The sequence below is a fragment of the Zea mays genome, chromosome 1, assembly GCF_902167145.1.
Source record: "Zea mays cultivar B73 chromosome 1, Zm-B73-REFERENCE-NAM-5.0, whole genome shotgun sequence".
Lineage (NCBI taxonomy): Eukaryota > Viridiplantae > Streptophyta > Magnoliopsida > Poales > Poaceae > Zea > Zea mays.
The window spans coordinates 55533474-55553328 of record NC_050096.1 but is presented as its reverse complement, the minus strand read 5'-3'; the positions used below and the strand labels follow the sequence as shown (position 1 = coordinate 55553328).

Below are 19855 nucleotides of genomic sequence, written 5' to 3'. Positions count from 1 at the left end.
GTTGCCGTTTTTGTTTCCGTATTCCTTATTTATCCATTCGTGGTTCTTTGGCCTAGTTTTGGCGTAGCAGCTATAATTCGGTTTATCCTTTTCTTCCAAAGATTTCATAATTGGGCGTTGAACCTATTTTATTAGGGGCAGCTATGCTATGCGCTGTCCACGGGGCTACGTAGAAAACACTTTCGAAGATGGAGAAGTTTGTTTGGTTTCAAAAGGACTTGTCACATGGCCAAATTGTTGTTTGCTTGCCCTATGAACACAATGTGCAGGATCGGGCAGTTTTCCCACTGCCAGCAAGAAAAGGCGGAACATGCGGTGCGCCCCGTCCCCGTCCCCCTACCTCACGCATCCACAGGTGTCCCCCTCATGCCGATCAGTACCTCCGATTAACTGGCATTGTCTACGCGGCTACGCCAAATGTATGAACAAGATAACGCGCATTGGCAACGCCAAGAACCAAGAATGGCAGCCAGCAGGATAACCGATGGACAACTCCCAGTCCCATCCATGCATAGCTGATTCAGAAGTCTTGCAAGATCGATACACAATGTGATACTCTCAGAAGCTCGGTAAATTTTTACTCCAGTCACAGTCACAGGACGCGCTCCCATCGGACCGAAAACACAGCTCGCATCACGTACGAATGCATGCATATATATATACTACACCGCAGTAGTTACAAAATGGTAGCGTTGTCGCTGAGAGCTGCGTTCCTGCCACCACGGCGACGGCGATCGCCATGGCCGGGCTTCGCTGGGATTTGGCCTACCTGCCGCGGAGGAGTGCCTTCTCGGCGGTGTCCATCTCCTCGAGGATGCGCGCGCGGCGCTTGGCCGGGATGGGCGCCGTGGGGCCGAAGCTGATGTAATGGCCCGACACGGCGTTGAGCGCCGAGTACATCTCCCGGAACGACGGCCGCCCCAGCAGCGACTTCTCCCGCCGGTACTTGGCCACCCACGAGTTGGACAGCTCCCGGAGCTCCGCCACCGCGTCCGCCACGCTCGGGTCCGACTTGTCCAGGTTGATCGTCGACCGCACCTTCCCGATCACCTCCTTCGTCTCGCTCACGTATTCCTCGTCCGCCGCACGCGCCGCGCCGCACACGGGCCCCAGCGCTAGCAGCAGCGCCGCGCCCAGCCCGGTCCCGGCAAGCACTTCGCGCCTGCCCGTGCTGCCGCCATTCGCTGCGCCACGAGGCAGAGGCTTTACGACTACGGCGGCGGCGGAGGAAGGGGCGGCGAGGACGGCGCCAGCCACGGGGGACGACGTGGCCCTCATCTCTACTGGCGTGAGCTCGGCGGAACAGGGAGCAAAAGCGAGGACAGTGACCAGCGAGATAGCTTTTGGTTTGTGGGCAAAACCGAGACTGGGAGAGCGACACGTCAGCTTATCCCCTTATCCCGACTACCCTTCTTGAGGCTGTGAATGGGCTCCCAAGATTTCGGATAGGGCGGCCATGGTGCATGGCAGCAACACGTTTTTTTATCGAACGCGCAGTGCATCTTTATATTAAAAATGAAAGGAGACAAACTCAAAGGATTTTACATGCAGAGATCCTGCCAAAAGAACAAAAAAGAAAAGAAAAATGTAACACCTTAAATCTATCAAATGAAAACAATCCAATTTGAATTGTTAGTTTTCAGTAGAAAGGAAAAAAATACTTATGTTCAAAAAAATGAAATGGTGATATAAATAAAATGAACAATTTCTTGGTTAGAAAATTTTTTATAAAATGTTTGAATGCATTCATGTCGAAACATTATTTTTATAAATTTTTTTATTTCTGTGAAAATCACACAAATCAGCATAAATGCAAAATTCGTCAAATCGTCGCAGCCGGAGGAATGTGCCGCTTTATAAAACCTAACCCGTACGAACCCTTTCATCTTCCTCCGCATGTAAGCCCCACGATATCCAGATTCTCATGACAGCTAGATTATCTACGAATCCAAATTCTCAGAAAAGATCTTCAGAAAAAAGCTGAACCAAACAGGCCCTTAGTTTTATGCCCGGAAGATCAACCATGGAAGCCATGTTCTTAATAAGACAAGCGATGGAGCAGTATAGGAAACATAAGGACCTACACAAGTTTTTTGTTGACTTGGAGAAGGCTTACGACAAAATACCAAGAAATATTATGTGGTAAGGCTGTCTCCAGCAACGTCCCCCTAAATTTCATCCTCTAAAGAAACATTCTCTGTCCTTAACAGCTACCTCTAAAAAATTATGTCCTCTCTATCTTTTTCTTCTTCAACAATGTCCTCTAAATTCAGTCCTCTATATCTACAATATTAACATAATACATAAACTACCATATTTATTCATTGATTTTCATATATTTCAATTGGTTCTAACGTACGACATTTAAATGATGAAATTAATAATTTTCAATACTACAAATTTGTGAATGTATAAATTAACAAAAATTGGACGCTGGTATGAGCATTTCGTCATATGAGCATTTAAAATTAACAAAATATATTCAAGATAGAGTGAGATATAGAAGTGTAAAAAAAAAGAAAATCGATTCATCAGACGGAACATGAGTCCCTAATTCCGAATCAAGAGATTTGTTGCGGAATCTGTCAGTTAAGTAAACTAATAATATTAAGAACTAGATCATCTAACCCTATTGAAAAATGAAATTGGATTTTCGGGAGAATTTTGAATAACAGTTTTTGGACGCTGGTAAGAGCTCTAATATCATTGACCCAGCGGGAATTATCAAGGGCATGAGCTCCTGTTGTAGAGGACAGTGCTCTTTTGCCCACCTTGGCAGCTACTTCTGGTGCAATGTCCCTGATTGCCTCCCCATGCATCCAATTGTCAGTCCAGAACAGGGTACTGACCCCATTCCCAATAATAGATATCAAAGATTTTGCAAATAATTCTTTGACATGTTGCTGCACAAGAATGTTAAGACTCTGCCATGGTCTATTTGGATCAGTTTTTTCTAGCCAGAACCACTTTACTTGCAGTGTCCAGCTCTTAAACTTTAGGTTAGAGATACCAAGACCCCCGAGAGAGATAAGCTTTATAACCGTTTCCTTAGCTTCCTTCCCTTCTATAAATCCCCTTCTAATTTTATCAATTTCTTTTATCACCGACTTGGAGGCATTCATTGCAATGAGAAGGTAGATGGGGATAGCTGAAAGAACAAAACGCACAAAAGCTGTCCTACCAGTAAGGTTAAGGAGGTGCGCTTTCCAATTTGGAAGCCTCTCTGCAATCCTCTCTACCCAAAGCATAAAATCACATCTTCTTAGCTTTTTATACCCAAATAAGTGCAGGGAAAAGAAGCTGAGGAACAGTTCAGAATGCTGCAGCCTTGCTTTTTATCTGAATGGAAGCAACACGTTTTCTTGTTACTCGTCCTAACTCGGGAAGCTCCCGACAGTGCCTTCCACAGCAAAATCACGAGCAAAACAAACGTAGTAAACACAAGTGAGCCGCAAACACAAATCCTCTCATCACACGAAATAAATTCACAGCACCAATCCAAGTATAGCGAACAGCAGAAATCCAGTGAACTGTGTAGGCACAAGGGAAAGTGCAACAATGATTTTTGTGGACCAGCAAACTAGTTTGCATTGTCTTCATCGGGAAGCGATTTCAGGCAAGTAGTAGGTAGCTTAAGATCCAGCCTTACGACGGCCCACTTGGGCAACGAATCCAGCCTTGATGGGAGCAACAGACCTCGATGAACCACACTGCAAGAGTGAATAATCCAGCAGTTAGTTAGGATATAGTAATAATATAACCAATACCCATATGCCTCATGAAGTGTTCAAACAGACGTCAACCCACAGCAAGTCAGCCTTGTACTGCTCATCAGAATCCTAGCTCTATATCAACGAAATATTTTATTGTCGTCCTCAGTTTTTTCTCACCCAGCCGAGCAAACAATGTTGGGAATGCAACTCAACCATATAGCTTCTGGAACAACTAGCAAGCAATGGGATGCAAAAACTGTAACAACATAGCATTTCTTTCAAGCCAAAAGCAACAAATCTGATACCAATGAAATCTAACGGCGTTAATGTATGCCTCAGCTGCTGAGTGCACGCAGGGATGTTTGTCAAACAATGTAGGCAATAATTCCGCAACTCATCATGGGCAACTCCAAAAGAGCTGAACGAATGTAGCAGCAAATACCAACCTCTGCAAGTATGTGCTCACTTGAAAATGAAAAAACACATACAAGATAAATTACGGCCATGTTTGAAGCCTCAGCTCTTGAAATTATTATCATACAGATGTGTCAGACAATGTACACATCATCTTGCAAGTCATCACATGCAAATTTTATAAACAAAGACTAACGATATTGGGTTTCAACTCCGCTTATGTTGTCTTGACATAACAGATCTCAATCCAAAGATTATAAACAAAGACTAACGATATAGGCTTGGCAAGCCGACGTTAAACCCAGTCATTCTAAAACACGAAAAAAATCTGCTGGAGCGTAACCCTCTTAGCGACGCACCATATCAGAACCCGGTTATGGTGTTAAAGGGGCAAGGGCCAGGTCAGCACCCTTGGTGACATGCATGTCACGATCAGGGCAGTGTCAAGTAAGCAAGGATCGGATAATTACTTAGTGGCACACTACATCAGTGTCCGAGTGTAATAAAAAAATGTGCAACACTCTTCACATCACAAATGGGTGTGGAGGGTAAGGAAGCTGATCAAACCAACTAGGATCCCATTAGATAGTTGGAATGTAGGATTGCTCGCGGGTAAGTTAAGGGAGCTAATTAAAACTTGAAACAACGACTAGGAGGCATGTAAATATCTTATGTGTCCATGAGACTAAATGGAAGGATCGTAAGACGAAGGAGGGGAGCAATACCAACTTTAAGCTCCTGTACACAGGAACAACTGCAAATAGAAATAGAGTAAGAGTTTGATTGATAAGTGTCTCAAAAACGGTGTGGTGGATGTAAGGAGATAGGATTATCTTAGTCAAGCTTGTCGTGGGTGATTTGGTCTTAAACATAATTAGAGCGTACGACCCCAAGTAGGTCACGATGAGAGCTCTAAGAGACTTTTTGGGGAAGACTTAGATGACATGGTTAGAGTTGTACCTATCAGTGAGATGAGAAGCTTATCATAGGAGACCTCAATGAGCATATAGGTACAAGTGCAGGTTTCAAGGCGGTTCATGGAGGTTTTGGATACGGTAGTAGATATCAAGAGGGGTATTAGACTTTGTGGTAGCTTTTGACCTGTTGATAGCCAACGCTTTCTTTAGGAAGAGACTCCCATTTAGTGACCTACAGTAGTGGCCAGCACTCTAGTCAGATTGATTTTGTCCTCACAAGAGAGGATAAATGAGCATGCTTAGATTGTAAAGTGATACCTAGGAGTGTGTTGTTTCTCAACATAAGCTTGTGGTGGCGGTCTTTCATTTTTTAGGTGCGTGCCCATAGGGATAAACAAGCCAAGATTGTGATAACAAAGTGGTGGAAACTAAAAGGGGATAAGCCAGAAATCTTGAAGGAAAGAACCATCAAAGAGGGCACTTGAAAGGAAGAAGTCGCAAATAACATGTGGGAGAAGACGGCAACATGCATTCAAAAGGTTGCCCTAGAGGTGCATGGAGTAACTAAAGGAAGTGGAGGTGAAGCCAAAGATATTTGGTGCTGAAATGATGAAGTCCAAAAGGCTATTAAAGAGAAAAAATAATGCTACAGACGTCTATACCATGACAGGAGTGTGGACAACAGAGAAATAAACAGTAGCAAAGAAGACTACAAGGTGAGCTGTAAGTGTGGCAAAAGGGTAAGACATATGAGGATCTTTACCAACGTTTGAGTACAAAGGAAAGGAAGGAGGTAAGGATATATGTAGGATGGCTAGGGTTCGTGAGAGGAAGACTTCAACCAAGTTAAATGCACTAAGGATGAAACAAATCATCTGTTGGTAAATGAGGACGAGATCAAACATAGATGGTGAGTATTTTGACAAATTGTTCAATGCAGAGAATGGGGACACATGACGACTCTTTTGATGACATCAATAGATGCTTTGTGCGTAAGATCCAAAAATCTGAGGTTATAGAGGAATAGAAAAGGATGAAAGAGAGTAAAGCGATGGGCTCTAATGCTATCCAAATTGAGGTATGTAGATGCCTCGAGGACATAGCTACAATATGGCTAACCAAGTTGTTCAATCATATCTTATGGTCGAACAAGATGCCTAACGAGTGGATAAGTATAATGGTACCGACCTACAAGAATAACGAGGATCTCTTCACACAATTGTAGTAATTGACGAGGAATTAAGTTGGTGAGCCATACTATGAAGCTACAACAAAGAGTTATCAAGCATCGTTTGAAAGGAATAAAGAGGTTCTCTTCACACAATTTAGGGCATGTTTATTTCATCTTATCAACTGATTCTGGGGTCCAGAGGCGGATTCTGGTCACCAAACGCTTCATTTCTCAGTCCGCTTCTGTGAAAATCGCACAAATCAACATAAATGCAAAATTCGTCAAATCGTCGCGGCCGAAGGAATGTGCCGCTTCATAAACCAACCCTTTCATCTTCCTCCGCATGTAAGCCACACGATATCTAGATTCTCATGACAGCTAGATTATCTACGAATCCAAATTCTCAGAAAAGCTCTTCAGAAAAAAGCTGAACCAAACATGCCCTTAGTTTCACGCCCAGAAGATCAACCATGGAAGCCATGTTCTTAATAAGACAAGCGATGGAGCAGTATAGGAAACATAAGGACCTACACAAGTTTTTTGTTGACTTGGAGAAGGCTTATGACAAAATACCAAGAAATATTATGAGGTAAGGTTGTCTCCAGCAACGTCCCCTAAATTTCATCCCCTAAAGAAACATTCTCTGTCCTTTACAGCTACCTCTAAAAAATTACGTCCTCTATATCTTTTTCTTCTTCAACAATGTCCTCTAAATTCAATCCTCTATATCTACAATATTAACAGAATACATAAACTACCATATTTATTCATTGATTTTCATATATTTCAATTGGTTCTAACGTACGACATTTAAATGATGAAATTAATAATTTTCAATACTACAAATTTGTGAACGTATAAATTAACAAAATTTGGACGCTGGTAGCCTAGTATGAGCATTTCATCATATGAGCATTTAAAATTAACAAAATGTATTCTTTTTTTGAACAACAGTTTTTGGACGCTAGTATGAGCATTTCATCAAACACCTTTCACGCGGGATCCGATCTAGCTACCCACTCGCCGCAATGTGATGTTCGAGCAGGAGGAGGCACCGCCAAGAGGAGCACGTCGCCAGGAGGAGCACGTCGTCGGGAGAATGAGCGCGCCGGCCACCGGGAGAATGAGCACGCCACCAGGACAACGAGCACGTCGTCGGGAGGAGGCGTGAAGGTTGCGGCGTCGTATCCGGTTCTTCTACACCCTCGACGTCTCTCCCAAACAGCTCATCGCCGAGCTCACCCACTGTCGCAACTACAAAACTCCAGGCGATGGTGAGAGCCGGGAGGTGTGGGACGAAACCGACGGATAGCATGCAAACAGTCGCTCGCCACATTTAGCGGATGAGAACGATGCTCTAAAGTTTAGCGCACCTTTTACCGTTCATTGCTGGAGGCTTGAAGGAGCACAACGTCCGCTAAATGTAGCGAACCGGACGCTTTACAGGTCCTTGCTAGAGACAACCTAAGTCTTGGACAAACATGAAGTTCCATTGAAGTACGTTGAGCTCATTAAGAACATGTACAACAATGTTATGATAAGTGCTGAGGACACAGATGACCTTAGCATAAGACCAACAAAGATCAGTTTTGACTTTTGAGCCCTTATATTTTTGTCGTGATGTTGGATAAGTAGTGCCCAAGAAGGACGAGTTTAGGTATTTAGGACTAATGCTACAGAGAGACGGGATATTGACAAAGATGTTAGCCATAGAATCAAAGTAGGGTGGATGGAGTGGCGTCAAACATCTATCGTTCTATATGACGAGAGAGTACCATAGAAGCTAAAAGGCAAGTTTTATAAAATGACGATTAGACTTGCTATGTTGTATGATGCAGAATGTTGGCCTACAAAAAGATGACATGTTCAACAGATAAGTGTTGCAGAAATATGTATGTTACATTGGATTTATGGTCATACAAAATGGGATTGAGTCCAGAATGATGATACGTGATAGGCTAAGGGTAGCACCAATTGAAGGCCATACAAGAAGGGATCGAGTCCAAAATGATGATATAAGTGATAGGCTAGGGGCAGCACAACTGAAGAAAAACTTGTCCAACATCGGTTGAGATAATTTGGATATGTCCAACGGAGACATCTAGAAGCACCAGTGTGTATTGGGATCTTAAGACGTGACAACAACAGGAAGAAAGAAAGAGGAAGACTGAAGTTAATATGAAAAGAGGAAGTAAAAAGAGACTTGAAACTTGAAAGGATGTAATATACCCAAAGATTTAGCCTTGAATAGGAGTTCATGAAAAACAGTCATTCATGTGCCCGAACTTTGACTTGTGGAATCTGTTAGGTTTTAGCTATAGCCTACCCAACTTGTTTGGGACTAAAAGACTTTGTTATTGTTGTAGTTTCGTATGAACCCTGTGAGCTCAGTACAACTGGCAGTTTGATTAACTTTGGTTAAACACGCACAATGGATTGTTAAACTTTTGTAATTTCGTTGCTCTTGGGTAATTAAATTTGGTCCGTCCATGACGGAAAGAAAAGAAGAGCAAATGAGCAATGCTATTATGTTTAGTATATATACATATGTAAGGTGATGCAGTTAGCCTCAGATCGTGGGACTATTATCATAGAGATAATAATCAGACAATGTAGGCAACAAGCAAGTCATCATAGGCAAGATCTATAGCAAATTAGCAATCACAATGCAATGAATATAAAGCAGGTGGCAGCAATGCACATGCAAAGTTAGTTCATGGTTTGCAGTAAATACACCCCTTCTGTAGATGTACATAATCTCTAATTCCCCTGGCCGAAAAACAAAAACCAAATAGTAGACAAATTTGGGAAGTCAGAAACAGTGAATCCCATGCACCATCACCAATATTATGCCTTAGGATAGACTATATCCAGGGTACTGTTCCAGTTTTCAACTTCTTACTGAAGCAAGCTTTTGCCCATGACACTATGCTACGCCAAACAGGCAAGCACACACATAGAAAATGTTTAATTTAGAAGTCCTCCAGATAATAGGATCATGGTATTATGCAACAAATACTCAGATGAAACTAGAGAATTGGGAATGCCGCCACTATGAAACAATTTACCTGCTCGCATCGGAGGAAGAACAACCTGTTCTCTTTAGAAAGAATGGTATCCGGACTCTTGCAACCATTGCATATGACATATTCATCTAAAAAGCGAAATTGCACAAAAACAAGGAAGAATTATTTAGCAAGCTTAGAAATAAAAACATTAAAAAATTGAAAAACATTTGTGTTGATTCTCCGCATAGAAAAAGGAAAGAACAGTAACTACAACCCAATACAAGTTCTAACCTACATTCATTTTAAGCTTCACAGACACCTGCTCTTTAAAAAAATATGTGGAATTCAAGAAAGATATAGGGTTGCCGAAATCATTTCGATTCATCCGCTAATCCTTGTGTGCAGGATTAAAGTATCCTTAACCCCTGATCTTGAAAAAAGCTTATATATGTAATTGGAGAAAGAACAGGGTTGCTGACATCACTTCAAGCCATCATTTAACCATTGTGCTTAGGACTCCTAATTGTGCTTTGGCAAGTTTCCCTAGCCCTAGTTCTTAAAAAAAACTTATATACAGAATTACGGATGTACAAAGAATAAGGCTGCTGAGATCATCTCAAGCCATCCATTAATCCTTGTGTCAGGGACTCCAGGTGATGCAAAGATCAAAAGGTTCGTGACTAAGGTACTGGAGACAGACAGCTATTACACACCACAAGCCAAGTTATGACTCAGCACATCATGGATGTTGATACATCTAGAGAATATATAAGAATATAAGATAACTCTAAACTCTACCTACCTAAGACCTCTTTGGCATTCAATGCCTTTTTGAAATGCACTGTGTGTTTTCAATAACAACTAACCAATAGGAAATGAATGACAATGACAGTATATTAGCACTAGAAGTTAATTCTTCTATATCACAGCTTCAGGCCAGAATATTGAGATAAGACATTATATTACTCGCAATAAAGAACAAGGAGCAGGAGTCAGAGAGCTATTTAACTTACTGATATATCTCCTAAGTATCGCTTCGAAATTTTTTGGTGCAAATCTTCCTTTGATAACCAACCTTTGTTGCCCATCCAGGGATCCACTTGTTCCCATCTCAGCAAGCAAGAACATCATCACATGTTCTGGTTGCCTATGCATTCTAGAAAGAGAATGATCCTTTTAGCTTGGCTGTTTATTCTTTTGAAATCAACACACATGGTGATCATCAAACGAAATAGGATCATACGTTTTGCACAAGTCCATGAAGTTCACAAAAACTGTCTTCTTTGTTCCTTCCCTGAGGACTTGAGGGGGCCTCATAACAGTTCTTCTTCTATCACCAGCAAGATCCGGGTTGTTCTCACGCAAAATGTTGAATACTCTGCCAAGCAGCTGTGACCAAACAGATTAAAGATAAGATTTCACCAAGAAAACATAATTTCGTGTTGATTCCATATGGGCAGCATCTTAGGTTGGAGAAGTTTTGTGTTTAGTTTTTGCAAACTTTTGTAATTTTGTTGCCCCCCCCCCCCCCAGTAATTAGACAACGAGAGTGCAGAGCGTCTTTTTTGGCAAGACTTAGATGGCATGGCTAGAGGTATACCTTATGCCTATTAGTGAGTTGTTCATAGAAGGAGACCTCAATGGGCATGTAGGTACAACAAATGCAGATTTTGAGGCGGTTCATGGAGGTTTCGGGTATGATAGTAGGAATCAGGAGAGAGAAAATCTTAGACTTTACGGTAGCTTTTGACCTACTGATAGCTAACACCTTTCGGAAGAGAGACTCATTTAGTGACCTACAGTAGTGGCCACTGGCCAGCACTCTAGTAAGATTGAGGGTCTGTTTGGTTCACTGTCTAACTTGTCACACTTTGCCTAACTTTTCTATCTAAGGTTAGTTCTTCAATTCGAATGACTAACCTTAGGCAAAGTGTGTCGCGCAAAGTGTGTCGCAGTTAGCCACGAACCAAACAGGCCCTGACTTTGTCCTCACAAGAATAGAGGATAAACGAGCATGCTTGGATTGTAAAGTGATACCTAGGGAGTGTGTTGTCTCTCAACATAAACTTGTTGTGGCGGTCTTTTGTTTTCAGGTGTGTGCCCGTAGGGGTAAACAGGCCAAGATTGTGAGAACAAAATGATAGAAATTGAAAGGGGGTGAGGCAAAAGTCTTCAAGGAAAGGACCATCAAAGAGGGCACTTGGAAGGAAGAAAATGACGCAAAAGTCTCCAAGAAAAGGACCATCAAAGAGGACACTTGGAAGGAAGAAGATGACGCAAACAACATGCGGGAGAAGATGGCAACCTGCATTCGGAAGGTGGCCTCAAAGGTGTGTGGAGTAACTAAAGGGAGTGGAGGTTAAGCTAAAGATACTTGGTGGTGGAATGATGAAGTCCAAAGGGCTATCAAGGAGAAGAATGAATCATACAGACAAAGAATTTATAATACAGGAGAAAGGCTCTACCATAACGTAGCAACATAAAGTCAAACTTACTTATGTTAACTTTGATGTAGTACCCATGATCTGACAACTACAGGTTGATGAGCAATTTAGAAAAAAGGTTTATCAAGTACCTCTTCATACTTATAATCTCTGTCAGTTCCTTCCCAAGGGTATCTGGTGGCAGCGGCACCAGCGAGCACAATCCCTTCTCCTTCTTCATCCTCTCTAACTTGATCGTCTGGAGCACAGATGTTATACTACAATAAGAAATGTACGGTCAAAAATAATTGAATGAGCAGTATATTTACCTCCTGTGTCATCAACATCTCCGGTCTCGGTAAGAGAAGAATCAAGTTCCACCTGAAATGTACACAGTTGAAAAAATGAACCATAATAAAAAGTAATTACTAGTCAAACCATTTGAATCCAAATGATGACAGAAGAATAAACTCACATGTTTCTTCTTCTTCTTTTTCATGCCCGCAAAGCTTGGCTCACTAGACTCGGTTACTGCAGAAGTAAATGCATATCATTAAAAATATCTTCAGTGAACTAATGTCTCCTTTTTGTAGATACTAAACACACCAGTCAAGCTCTCTGTCTTCTCTGCCAAGTTATCCACCTCATCTGATGGCTCTTGTATTACCACCTTCTTCTTCTTCTTTTTCTTGGTTGGGTCAAAAGGAGCAAGCTGCAAAATAATTATAGACACTATCAGCATAAACACAAGGAAAAGAAAGAAACCTGGCCAGTCAGACATACAAAACGCTACTATGGGAGTATCACAAATAGTTTAACATACATCATGCGCTAAACTATTAAATTCGGCATCGTGCTATAATAAATAGTACCCATCTTTTAAGGGGGGAAATAACAATCATTGATACATATGCAAGGAGAAGTGCAGATTCTATGATTCTATCCAAGTGAACTATACTCCAGGTCCAACTAAAAATGCTTTTATTGATGCAGCGCAGCTCTATTACCCATAGAGCAAAAACGCAACAGTTCTAAGACACCCAGCAAGAACTTTTCAATCCTAGCAGTGTAGTCCATTACATCTAAAGGTCTAACCCCTAGCTACTCACCCAAATTCAAATCGATCATATACCTTGTCACGCTAACTTAATCCGTTCATGCAGATTCCACATCTTAGCGTTCTTTTGGGGGAGCGCTGGAGGAGACAGGGAGGTGAGGTTTTAGTTCAAAGCCCGGCCTACTCACGCGGACACAAGCACGACAGCCGATGAACTTATCGCCGCCAGAACCAAACCGAACCGGACCTAACTGGATGCGCTGTAAGAAGAGACGAGAGCACGTCACCTCGGGGACCTCCTCCTTCTTCTCCGCCTGTTCGTCGTCAGCCATGGCGACTTCCTTCCCTGTACTCACCGAAGGCGTCTGGAAACCTAGATGTCACTCGCACGAGAGAATTGGAGTCAGGGTTCGGCTTCGGCGTCTGACCGAGGGAAATCGGAGTGGCGAGTGGAAGGAGACAGGCAGACGGCGGCCACGGCCCACGGGGAAGGGTTTGAGAAGGTCCAGAGCTGGGGGAGCCGCTACCAATATTCGTTGCGATCAACGGCTACGATGTTCCTCTCTTCGTCATTATAGGTATTGGAATATTTAAATATAGTGGTTAGCTTCAATTTTCTAAATTATGGAGTGTGGTTTTGAGTGCTTGCTTTACACTATTTTTTTGCATAGTGTGGTAGCTACCTGAGCGGAATGCGTGTGAAGCGGCTCCAGAGTGTCACCGTGAAGGGTGAAGCTATGGTAGGATTTAGGGTGTTTAATTTCTAGAACTTTTTTTTGATCCATCTATTTTATTTATTTTACTCTATGAATTGTTAAATACGAAAACTAAAACTTTATTTTAGTTTACGTAATTATCAATTTAATAACTAGAATATAATAAAGTAAAGAGACTAAAAATTAGTTTAGTCATTAGAAATCAAATCAAACACCACTTTAGCACATAAATGATTCTCAAACATGATGAAAGTGGTCCTATGACCTATGGAACTCGCAATCTAGAGTCACATAATATATGAGCATATTTCGAACAAATTATAAGATGAATTGAGCCTTCTAATTATATATTCCCTTCGTCCCAAACTATAATTCGTTTTAGACTAATCATACATTCATTAAGTATCATATGAACGTAGTTTACATATATGTGTATATTCATTATCATTCGAAAGAACTATATTTTGGGATGGAAGGAGTATATACTAATAACTGGAAAATTAAAAAATATGACCACGTTAAATAAGTATCTCATTTAAGCTCATTTCTCTCTGTTCATAGTTAGATTTTGTTGGGATTGGAATTTAGGTTGTGAAACTCCTTTTGCGGTAGAGGTATCAACACTTAGATAAAACCTAGTTTTCACATTCTAGTTTGCCTATTTGCATAGGTTTAGTTTTAGAGATTCATTTGTGGTCTAGATTAGTGAAAGTTTCGAGGCCCTAATTCACATCCTCTTAGGCGTTTGTATTCCTTTCACCAACATAGGGCCAACAAGCTTCAAGTAGTCAAGTGCATAATCTATCTATGTCAATGCCAGTGTTGTTTCCATCTCCTTTCAAGAGGATAGTTGGAGCCATTAAATGACTTTAGTCTAGAGATAATACTCAAAACATTAGAGATCTTAGATGGTGGTGCTTCGTAAATAAACAATAATCTAGAGATATCATTGTTCTTGTACCGAAAGCAACCTAATCGGTTGGCCTACCGACCTCACCTCGACGTGACCTGCCAACCCGTCCCCCCACCCCACCCCCCGCTCGCACTAGAACATAACCTAGGTTTGGTCCACGAAAACACGATTATGTCTAGGCCTAAAGCGGGCAAATTATCCTACACCATCGGATTTGATCAAACGACCAACAATCACCCTTGACATGTGCAAACAATGTCTTTTTGTATGAGGGAGAAACCCTGATAAATTTCTTCCTCACCCACATGACTCTTTATCTCCCTCCCTCTCTGAGAGCACCTAGAGGGTTGTGAATAGGTGATCCTGCGAAAACTTTAACTAAAAACGACAAACTTTGTCTATAAATGGGGTTAGTGAAATCTAAAACCAAATTTCAATTAAGAATAGAAGTAGGATCTCTTCACTTAATTGCTCTCACAATATGTGTATTGAAACTAGAGCAATAATCAAAGTGAAGTGGAGAGCTCGGAAGAACAAAATCGCAATGCAAGTAAGTGGACAATGAGACACGGCGATATATCCTGTGGTTCGGCCGAGGCCTACCTCCATGTTGTGGCGTCCCAATGGACGAGGTTTGCACTCAAACTTCTCTCAAGTGATCCAGAGATCAAACTTGAGTACCACATTTGTATTCCTTATAGTATGTTCCCGTTTGTGAGGAACCTCCATAAGTTGGAGCCTCTCACACCTTACACAATATGATCACAATTACGAACAAGGGTAAGAGATGGAGAAGCAACATACACAAAGAGCACAAATGCAGCAAGACCACGCACACAAGTGAAGAAAAGAGCATACGAATGAAAACCAACGGAGTTTCAAACCAAAACACGCTCAAATCTCTCTTGAACGAACCAAGGCGTGTGAAAGGGAAATAGGCTCAAACCTTTTCCTAAATGATTTTTGTGGTTGAATTGCCCAACACAAATAATTGGACTAACTAGTTTGCTCTAGATTATATGTTCTATAGGTGCCAAAGGTTCATCTACAACTATTCTAAATCGACTGTCCGGAATACCGTAGATTATTCCGGACAAGAGAAGCTTTTTGGAAAAACAGACTAAGCGCGGACCGTCCGGGCCCTTGCGGCGGACCGTCCGGGCCCTTGCGGCGGACCGTCCGCGACACCAGGATGACCTTCGGACAGAACCAATGCAAAAACCCATGTCTACACTACGGACCGTCCGAAAGGAAAGCAAGCACCGTACGAGACCACGCGCGGACCGTCCGGCCTCAGGCGCGGACCGTCCGGTAGGTGAGGAACCGAAAAAACCCGAAGGTGACAGGTTCGGTAAAATGATTTATAGCGTCCTCGCGGACCGTCCGGGGTGCACGACCGGACCGTCCGCGACTGTCTTTATCTGACATCTGACGCAACATTTAATGCAGTATAGCCGTTGATATAGCCGTTACTGCTGACCGTTACGATTTCAGCCGTTGATGTACAGGGGCAGACCGTCCGCGGTTGACAGAAGTGGAGCAACGGCTAGGAAGTGGTTGGTGGCTATAAGTACAACCCCAACCACCTCCATTCACTTCACCCAAGCATTCCAATCTTCAACATTCAATACAAGAGCTAGCAATCCATTCCAAGACACAATCAAAGCCTCAAATCTCTCCAAGTTCCACAATTGAGACAAGTGATCATTAGTGATCTGTGTGTTATTTGTCGCTCTTGTTGCTTGGCTTTTGCAATCGTGCTTTCTTCCTTCCCATTCTTATTCTCAAGTGACTTGTAATCAAAGCAAGAGACACCAAGTGTGTGGTGGTCCTTGTGGGGTCTAAGTGACCCGTTTGATTAAGGAGAAAGCTCACTCGACCTAAGTGACCGTTTGAGAGAGGGAAAGGGTTGAAAGAGACCCGGTCTTTATGACCACCTCAACGGGGAGTAGATTTTCAAGAACCGAACCTCGGTAAAACAAATCACCGTGTCATCCGCTCTTATTCGCTTGTGATTTGTTTTCGCCCTCTCTTTTGGACTCGATTACATTTCTAACGCTAACCCCGGCTTGTAGTTGTGCTTAAACTTTATAAATTTCAGATTTGCCTATTCACCCCCCTTTAGGCGACTTTCAATTGGTATCAGGGCTCGGTACTTCATTAAGAGCCTAACCGCTCTAAGTGATGTCGAGAGCTCACGCCAAGAAGGAGATGATGACCGGCGAGAAGCCCGCCACAAGCCACGGGAAGGCTCCATCGGGGGAGTCCGGCAACAAGAAGAGGGAGGAATCACCTCCCCGCATCAAGTCGCACCGGAGTGGCGACAAGAAGAAGAAAATGAAGAAAGTGGTCTACTACGAGACTGATTCTTCGTCGCCTTCCACCTCCAGCTCCGACGCGCCGTCCATCACTTCTAAGCGCCATGAGCGCAAGAAGTTTAGTAAGATCCCCTTACGCTATCCTCGCATTTCCAAACGCACTCATTTACTTTCCGTCCCATTAGGCAAACCACCGGTTTTTTACGGTGAAGATTATTGTATGTGGAGTGATAAAATGAGGCACCATCTAACCTCACTCCACGCTAGTATTTGGGACATTGTTGAATTTGGTGCGCAGGAACCATCCGTGGGGGATGAAGGCTATGATTCGAACGAGGTAGCCCAAATCTGGCACTTCAACTCCCAAGCCACTACTATACTCCTCGCTTCACTAAGTCGAGAGGAGTATAATAAAGTGCAAGGGTTGAAGAGTGCCAAGGAAATTTGGGACGTGCTCAAGACCGCGCACGAAGGAGATGAGGTGACCAAGATCACCAAGCGGGAGACGAACGAGGGGGGGCTCGGTCGATTCATGCTTCACCAAGGAGAGGAACCACAAGCCATGTACAACCGGCTCAAAACCTTGGTGAACCAAGTGCGCAACCTCGGGAGCACCAAATGGGATGACCATGAAATGGTCAAGGTTATTCTTAGATCACTTGTTTTTCTTAACCCTACTCAAGTTCAATTAATTCGTGGTGATCCAAGATATAAACTAATGTCTCCCGAGGAAGTGATAGGAAAGTTTGTGAGCTTTGAACTCATGATCAAAGGCTCCAAACAAATCATAGAGCGAGGCACCACCTCCACACCCGAGGTGCAACCCATCGCATTCAAAGCGATAGAAGAGAAGAAAGAAGACTCTACATCAAGTAGGCTCCTCATCGACGCCTCCAAGCTCGACAACGAGGAGATGGCTTTAATCATCAAAAGCTTTCGCCAAATCCTCAAGCAAAGGAAGGGTAAAGATTACAAGCCCCGTTCCAAGAAGGTGTGCTACAAGTGTGGTAAGCCCGGTCATTTCATTGCTAGATGTCCATTATCAGGTGATAGTGACAGGGGCGACGATAAGAAGGGAAGAAGGAAGGAGAAGAAGAAGTATTACAAGAAGAAGGGCGGCGATGTCCATGTTTGCCGGGAGTGGGACTCCGACGAGAGCTCCACCGACCCCTCCTCTGACGAGGACGCCGCAAACATCACCGCCACGAAAGGTCTTCTCTTCCCCAACGTCGGCCACAAGTGCCTCATGGCAAGGGATGGCAAAAAGAAGGTAAAACCTAGATCCTCCACTAAATACGCAACATCTAGTGATGAGGAAAACTCTAGTGATGATGAGGATAACTTACTAGCTCTTTTTGCCAACCTCAACATGCAACAAAAAGAAAAACTAAATGAATTGATAGGAGTTATTCATGAGAAGGATGAACTTTTGGATACCCAAGAGGACTTCCTAATTAAGGAAAATAAGAAGCATGTTAAGGTTAAGAATGCTTATGCTCAGGAGATAGAAAAATGTGAAAAATTAACTAGTGAGCTAAGCACTTCCCATGACACTATTTCCAACCTTAGATTTGAAAATGATAAATTGATTGCTAAGGTTGAGAAATTAAATGTTAGTGATGATTCTCTTGTCAACCTTAGAAATGATAATGCTAATTTGATTGCTAAGATTGACAAATTGAATGCATCTCTCTCTAGCCTTAAAGTTGAGAATGAAAAATTAATTGCTAAGGCTAAAGATTTAAATGTTTGCAATGTTTCTATTTCCAATCTTAGAGATGAGAATGCTATTTTACATGCTAAGATTGTTGAATTAAATACTTGCAAACCCTCTACATCTACCGTTGAGCATGTTACTATTTGCACTAGATGTAGAGATATTAATGTTGATGCTATTCATGATCACCTAGCTTTAATTAAACAACAAAATGATCACATAGCTCAACTTAGTGCTAAAATTAATGAGCATAACTTAGAAAATGAAAATTTTAAATTTGCTAGAAGCATGCTCTATAGTGGGGAGACGCCCTGGCATTAAGGATGGCATTGGCTTCCAACATGGAGACAATGTCAAGCTTAATGCCCCTAAGAAATTATCTAACTTTGTTAAGGGCAAGGCTCCCATGGCTCAGGATAACGAGGGTTACATTTTATACCCTGTCGGTTATCCCGAGCACAAAATTAGGAGAATTCACTCTAGGAAGTCTCACTCTGGCTCTCATCATGCTTTTATGTATAAGAGTGAGGCATCTAGTTCTAGGCAATCCACTCATGCTAAATTGCCTAAGAAGAAAACTCATATTGCATCAAATGAACCTAATATTTCATTTAAGACTTTTGATGCTTCATATGTGCTCACTAACAAATCAGGCAAAGTAGTTGTCAAATATGTTGGGGGCAAACACAAGGGGTCAAAGAAAGGTGTTTGTTTCTAATGTGAAAGGACCCAAGACCGTTTGGGTACATAAGAACAAGGCCTAAACTTGTTTTGTAGGTTTATGCATCTGGGGGCTCAAGTTGGATCATCGATAGTGGGTGCACAAACCACATGACAGGGGAGAAAATGATGTTCTCCTCCTACGAGAAACACCATGATCCCCAAAGAGCTATCACATTCGGGGATGAAAATCAAGGTTTGGTCAAAGGACTTGGTAAAATTGCTATATCACCTGACCATTCTATTTCTAATGTTTTTCTTGTAGACTCTTTAGATTACAATTTGCTTTTCGTTTCTCAATTATGTAAAATGGGCTACAACTGTCTTTTTACGGATTTAGGTGTTACTGTCTTTAGAAAAAGTGATGATTCAGTAGCATTTAAGGGAGTGTTAGAGGGTCAGCTATACTTAGTTGATTTTAATAGAGCTGAACTCGACACTTGCTTAATTGCTAAGACTAACATGCGTTGGCTCTGGCACCATCGACTAGCCCATGTTGGGATGAAGAATCTTCATAAGCTTCTAAAGGGAGAGCATATTTTGGGACTAACAAATGTTCATTTTGAGAAAGACAGGATTTGTAGTGCATGTCCAGCAGGAAAGCAAGTTGGTGTTCATCATCCACACAAGAACATCATGACGACTGACAGGCCACTCGAGTTACTCCACATGGACCTATTCGGCCCGATCGCTTACATAAGCATCGACAGGAGTAAGTACTGTCTAGTTATTGTGGATGATTATTCTCGCTTCACTTGGGTGTTCTTT

The 19855-nt window shown here is 42.3% G+C and overlaps 2 protein-coding genes and 3 non-coding genes across 5 annotated transcripts; all 5 read right to left on the bottom strand.

The window, feature by feature from the left end:
• Positions 1 to 550: 550 nt before the first annotated feature.
• Positions 551 to 1323, bottom strand: LOC100282043 (photosystem II 11 kD protein). Its single transcript, NM_001154956.2, has one exon. The coding sequence runs from the start codon at positions 1276 to 1278 to the stop codon at positions 766 to 768; it is 513 nt and encodes a 170-aa protein (NP_001148428.2). The 5' UTR covers positions 1279 to 1323; the 3' UTR covers positions 551 to 765.
• Positions 1324 to 3249: 1926 nt separating this feature from the next.
• LOC100282096 (eukaryotic translation initiation factor 2 beta subunit) lies at positions 3250 to 13247 on the bottom strand. Its single transcript, NM_001155009.2, has 9 exons — positions 12991 to 13247; positions 12253 to 12358; positions 12122 to 12177; positions 11976 to 12027; positions 11799 to 11905; positions 10467 to 10612; positions 10237 to 10379; positions 9284 to 9369; positions 3250 to 3710 (listed from the first exon to the last, which is right to left on the bottom strand). Exons 1-9 carry the CDS (start codon positions 13033 to 13035, stop codon positions 3633 to 3635), a joined length of 819 nt encoding a protein of 272 aa, NP_001148481.1. The 5' UTR covers positions 13036 to 13247; the 3' UTR covers positions 3250 to 3632.
• On the bottom strand, positions 4042 to 4121 carry LOC111590689 (small nucleolar RNA SNORD34). The gene has a single exon (XR_004855731.1). It is a non-coding gene; the product is annotated as a small nucleolar RNA SNORD34 (small nucleolar RNA).
• On the bottom strand, positions 4223 to 4303 carry LOC111590692 (small nucleolar RNA SNORD34). Its single transcript, XR_004855735.1, has one exon. It is a non-coding gene; the product is annotated as a small nucleolar RNA SNORD34 (small nucleolar RNA).
• LOC111590690 (small nucleolar RNA SNORD34) lies at positions 8779 to 8856 on the bottom strand. The gene has a single exon (XR_004855732.1). It is a non-coding gene; the product is annotated as a small nucleolar RNA SNORD34 (small nucleolar RNA).
• Positions 13248 to 19855: the final 6608 nt, after the last annotated feature.

Coding starts and splice junctions, on each gene's coding strand:
- LOC100282096 (NM_001155009.2), bottom strand. CDS start 13,035: ATGGCTGACGACGAACAGGCGGAGAAGAAGGAGGAGGTCCCCGAG. Junction 12,178..12,252: donor GAAGACAGAGAGCTTGACTG/GTGTGTTTAGTA, acceptor TTACTTCTGCAG/TAACCGAGTCTAGTGAGCCA. Junction 10,613..11,798: donor GAGATTATAAGTATGAAGAG/GTACTTGATAAA, acceptor GTTTGGTCACAG/CTGCTTGGCAGAGTATTCAA.
- LOC100282043 (NM_001154956.2), bottom strand. CDS start 1,278: ATGAGGGCCACGTCGTCCCCCGTGGCTGGCGCCGTCCTCGCCGCCCCT.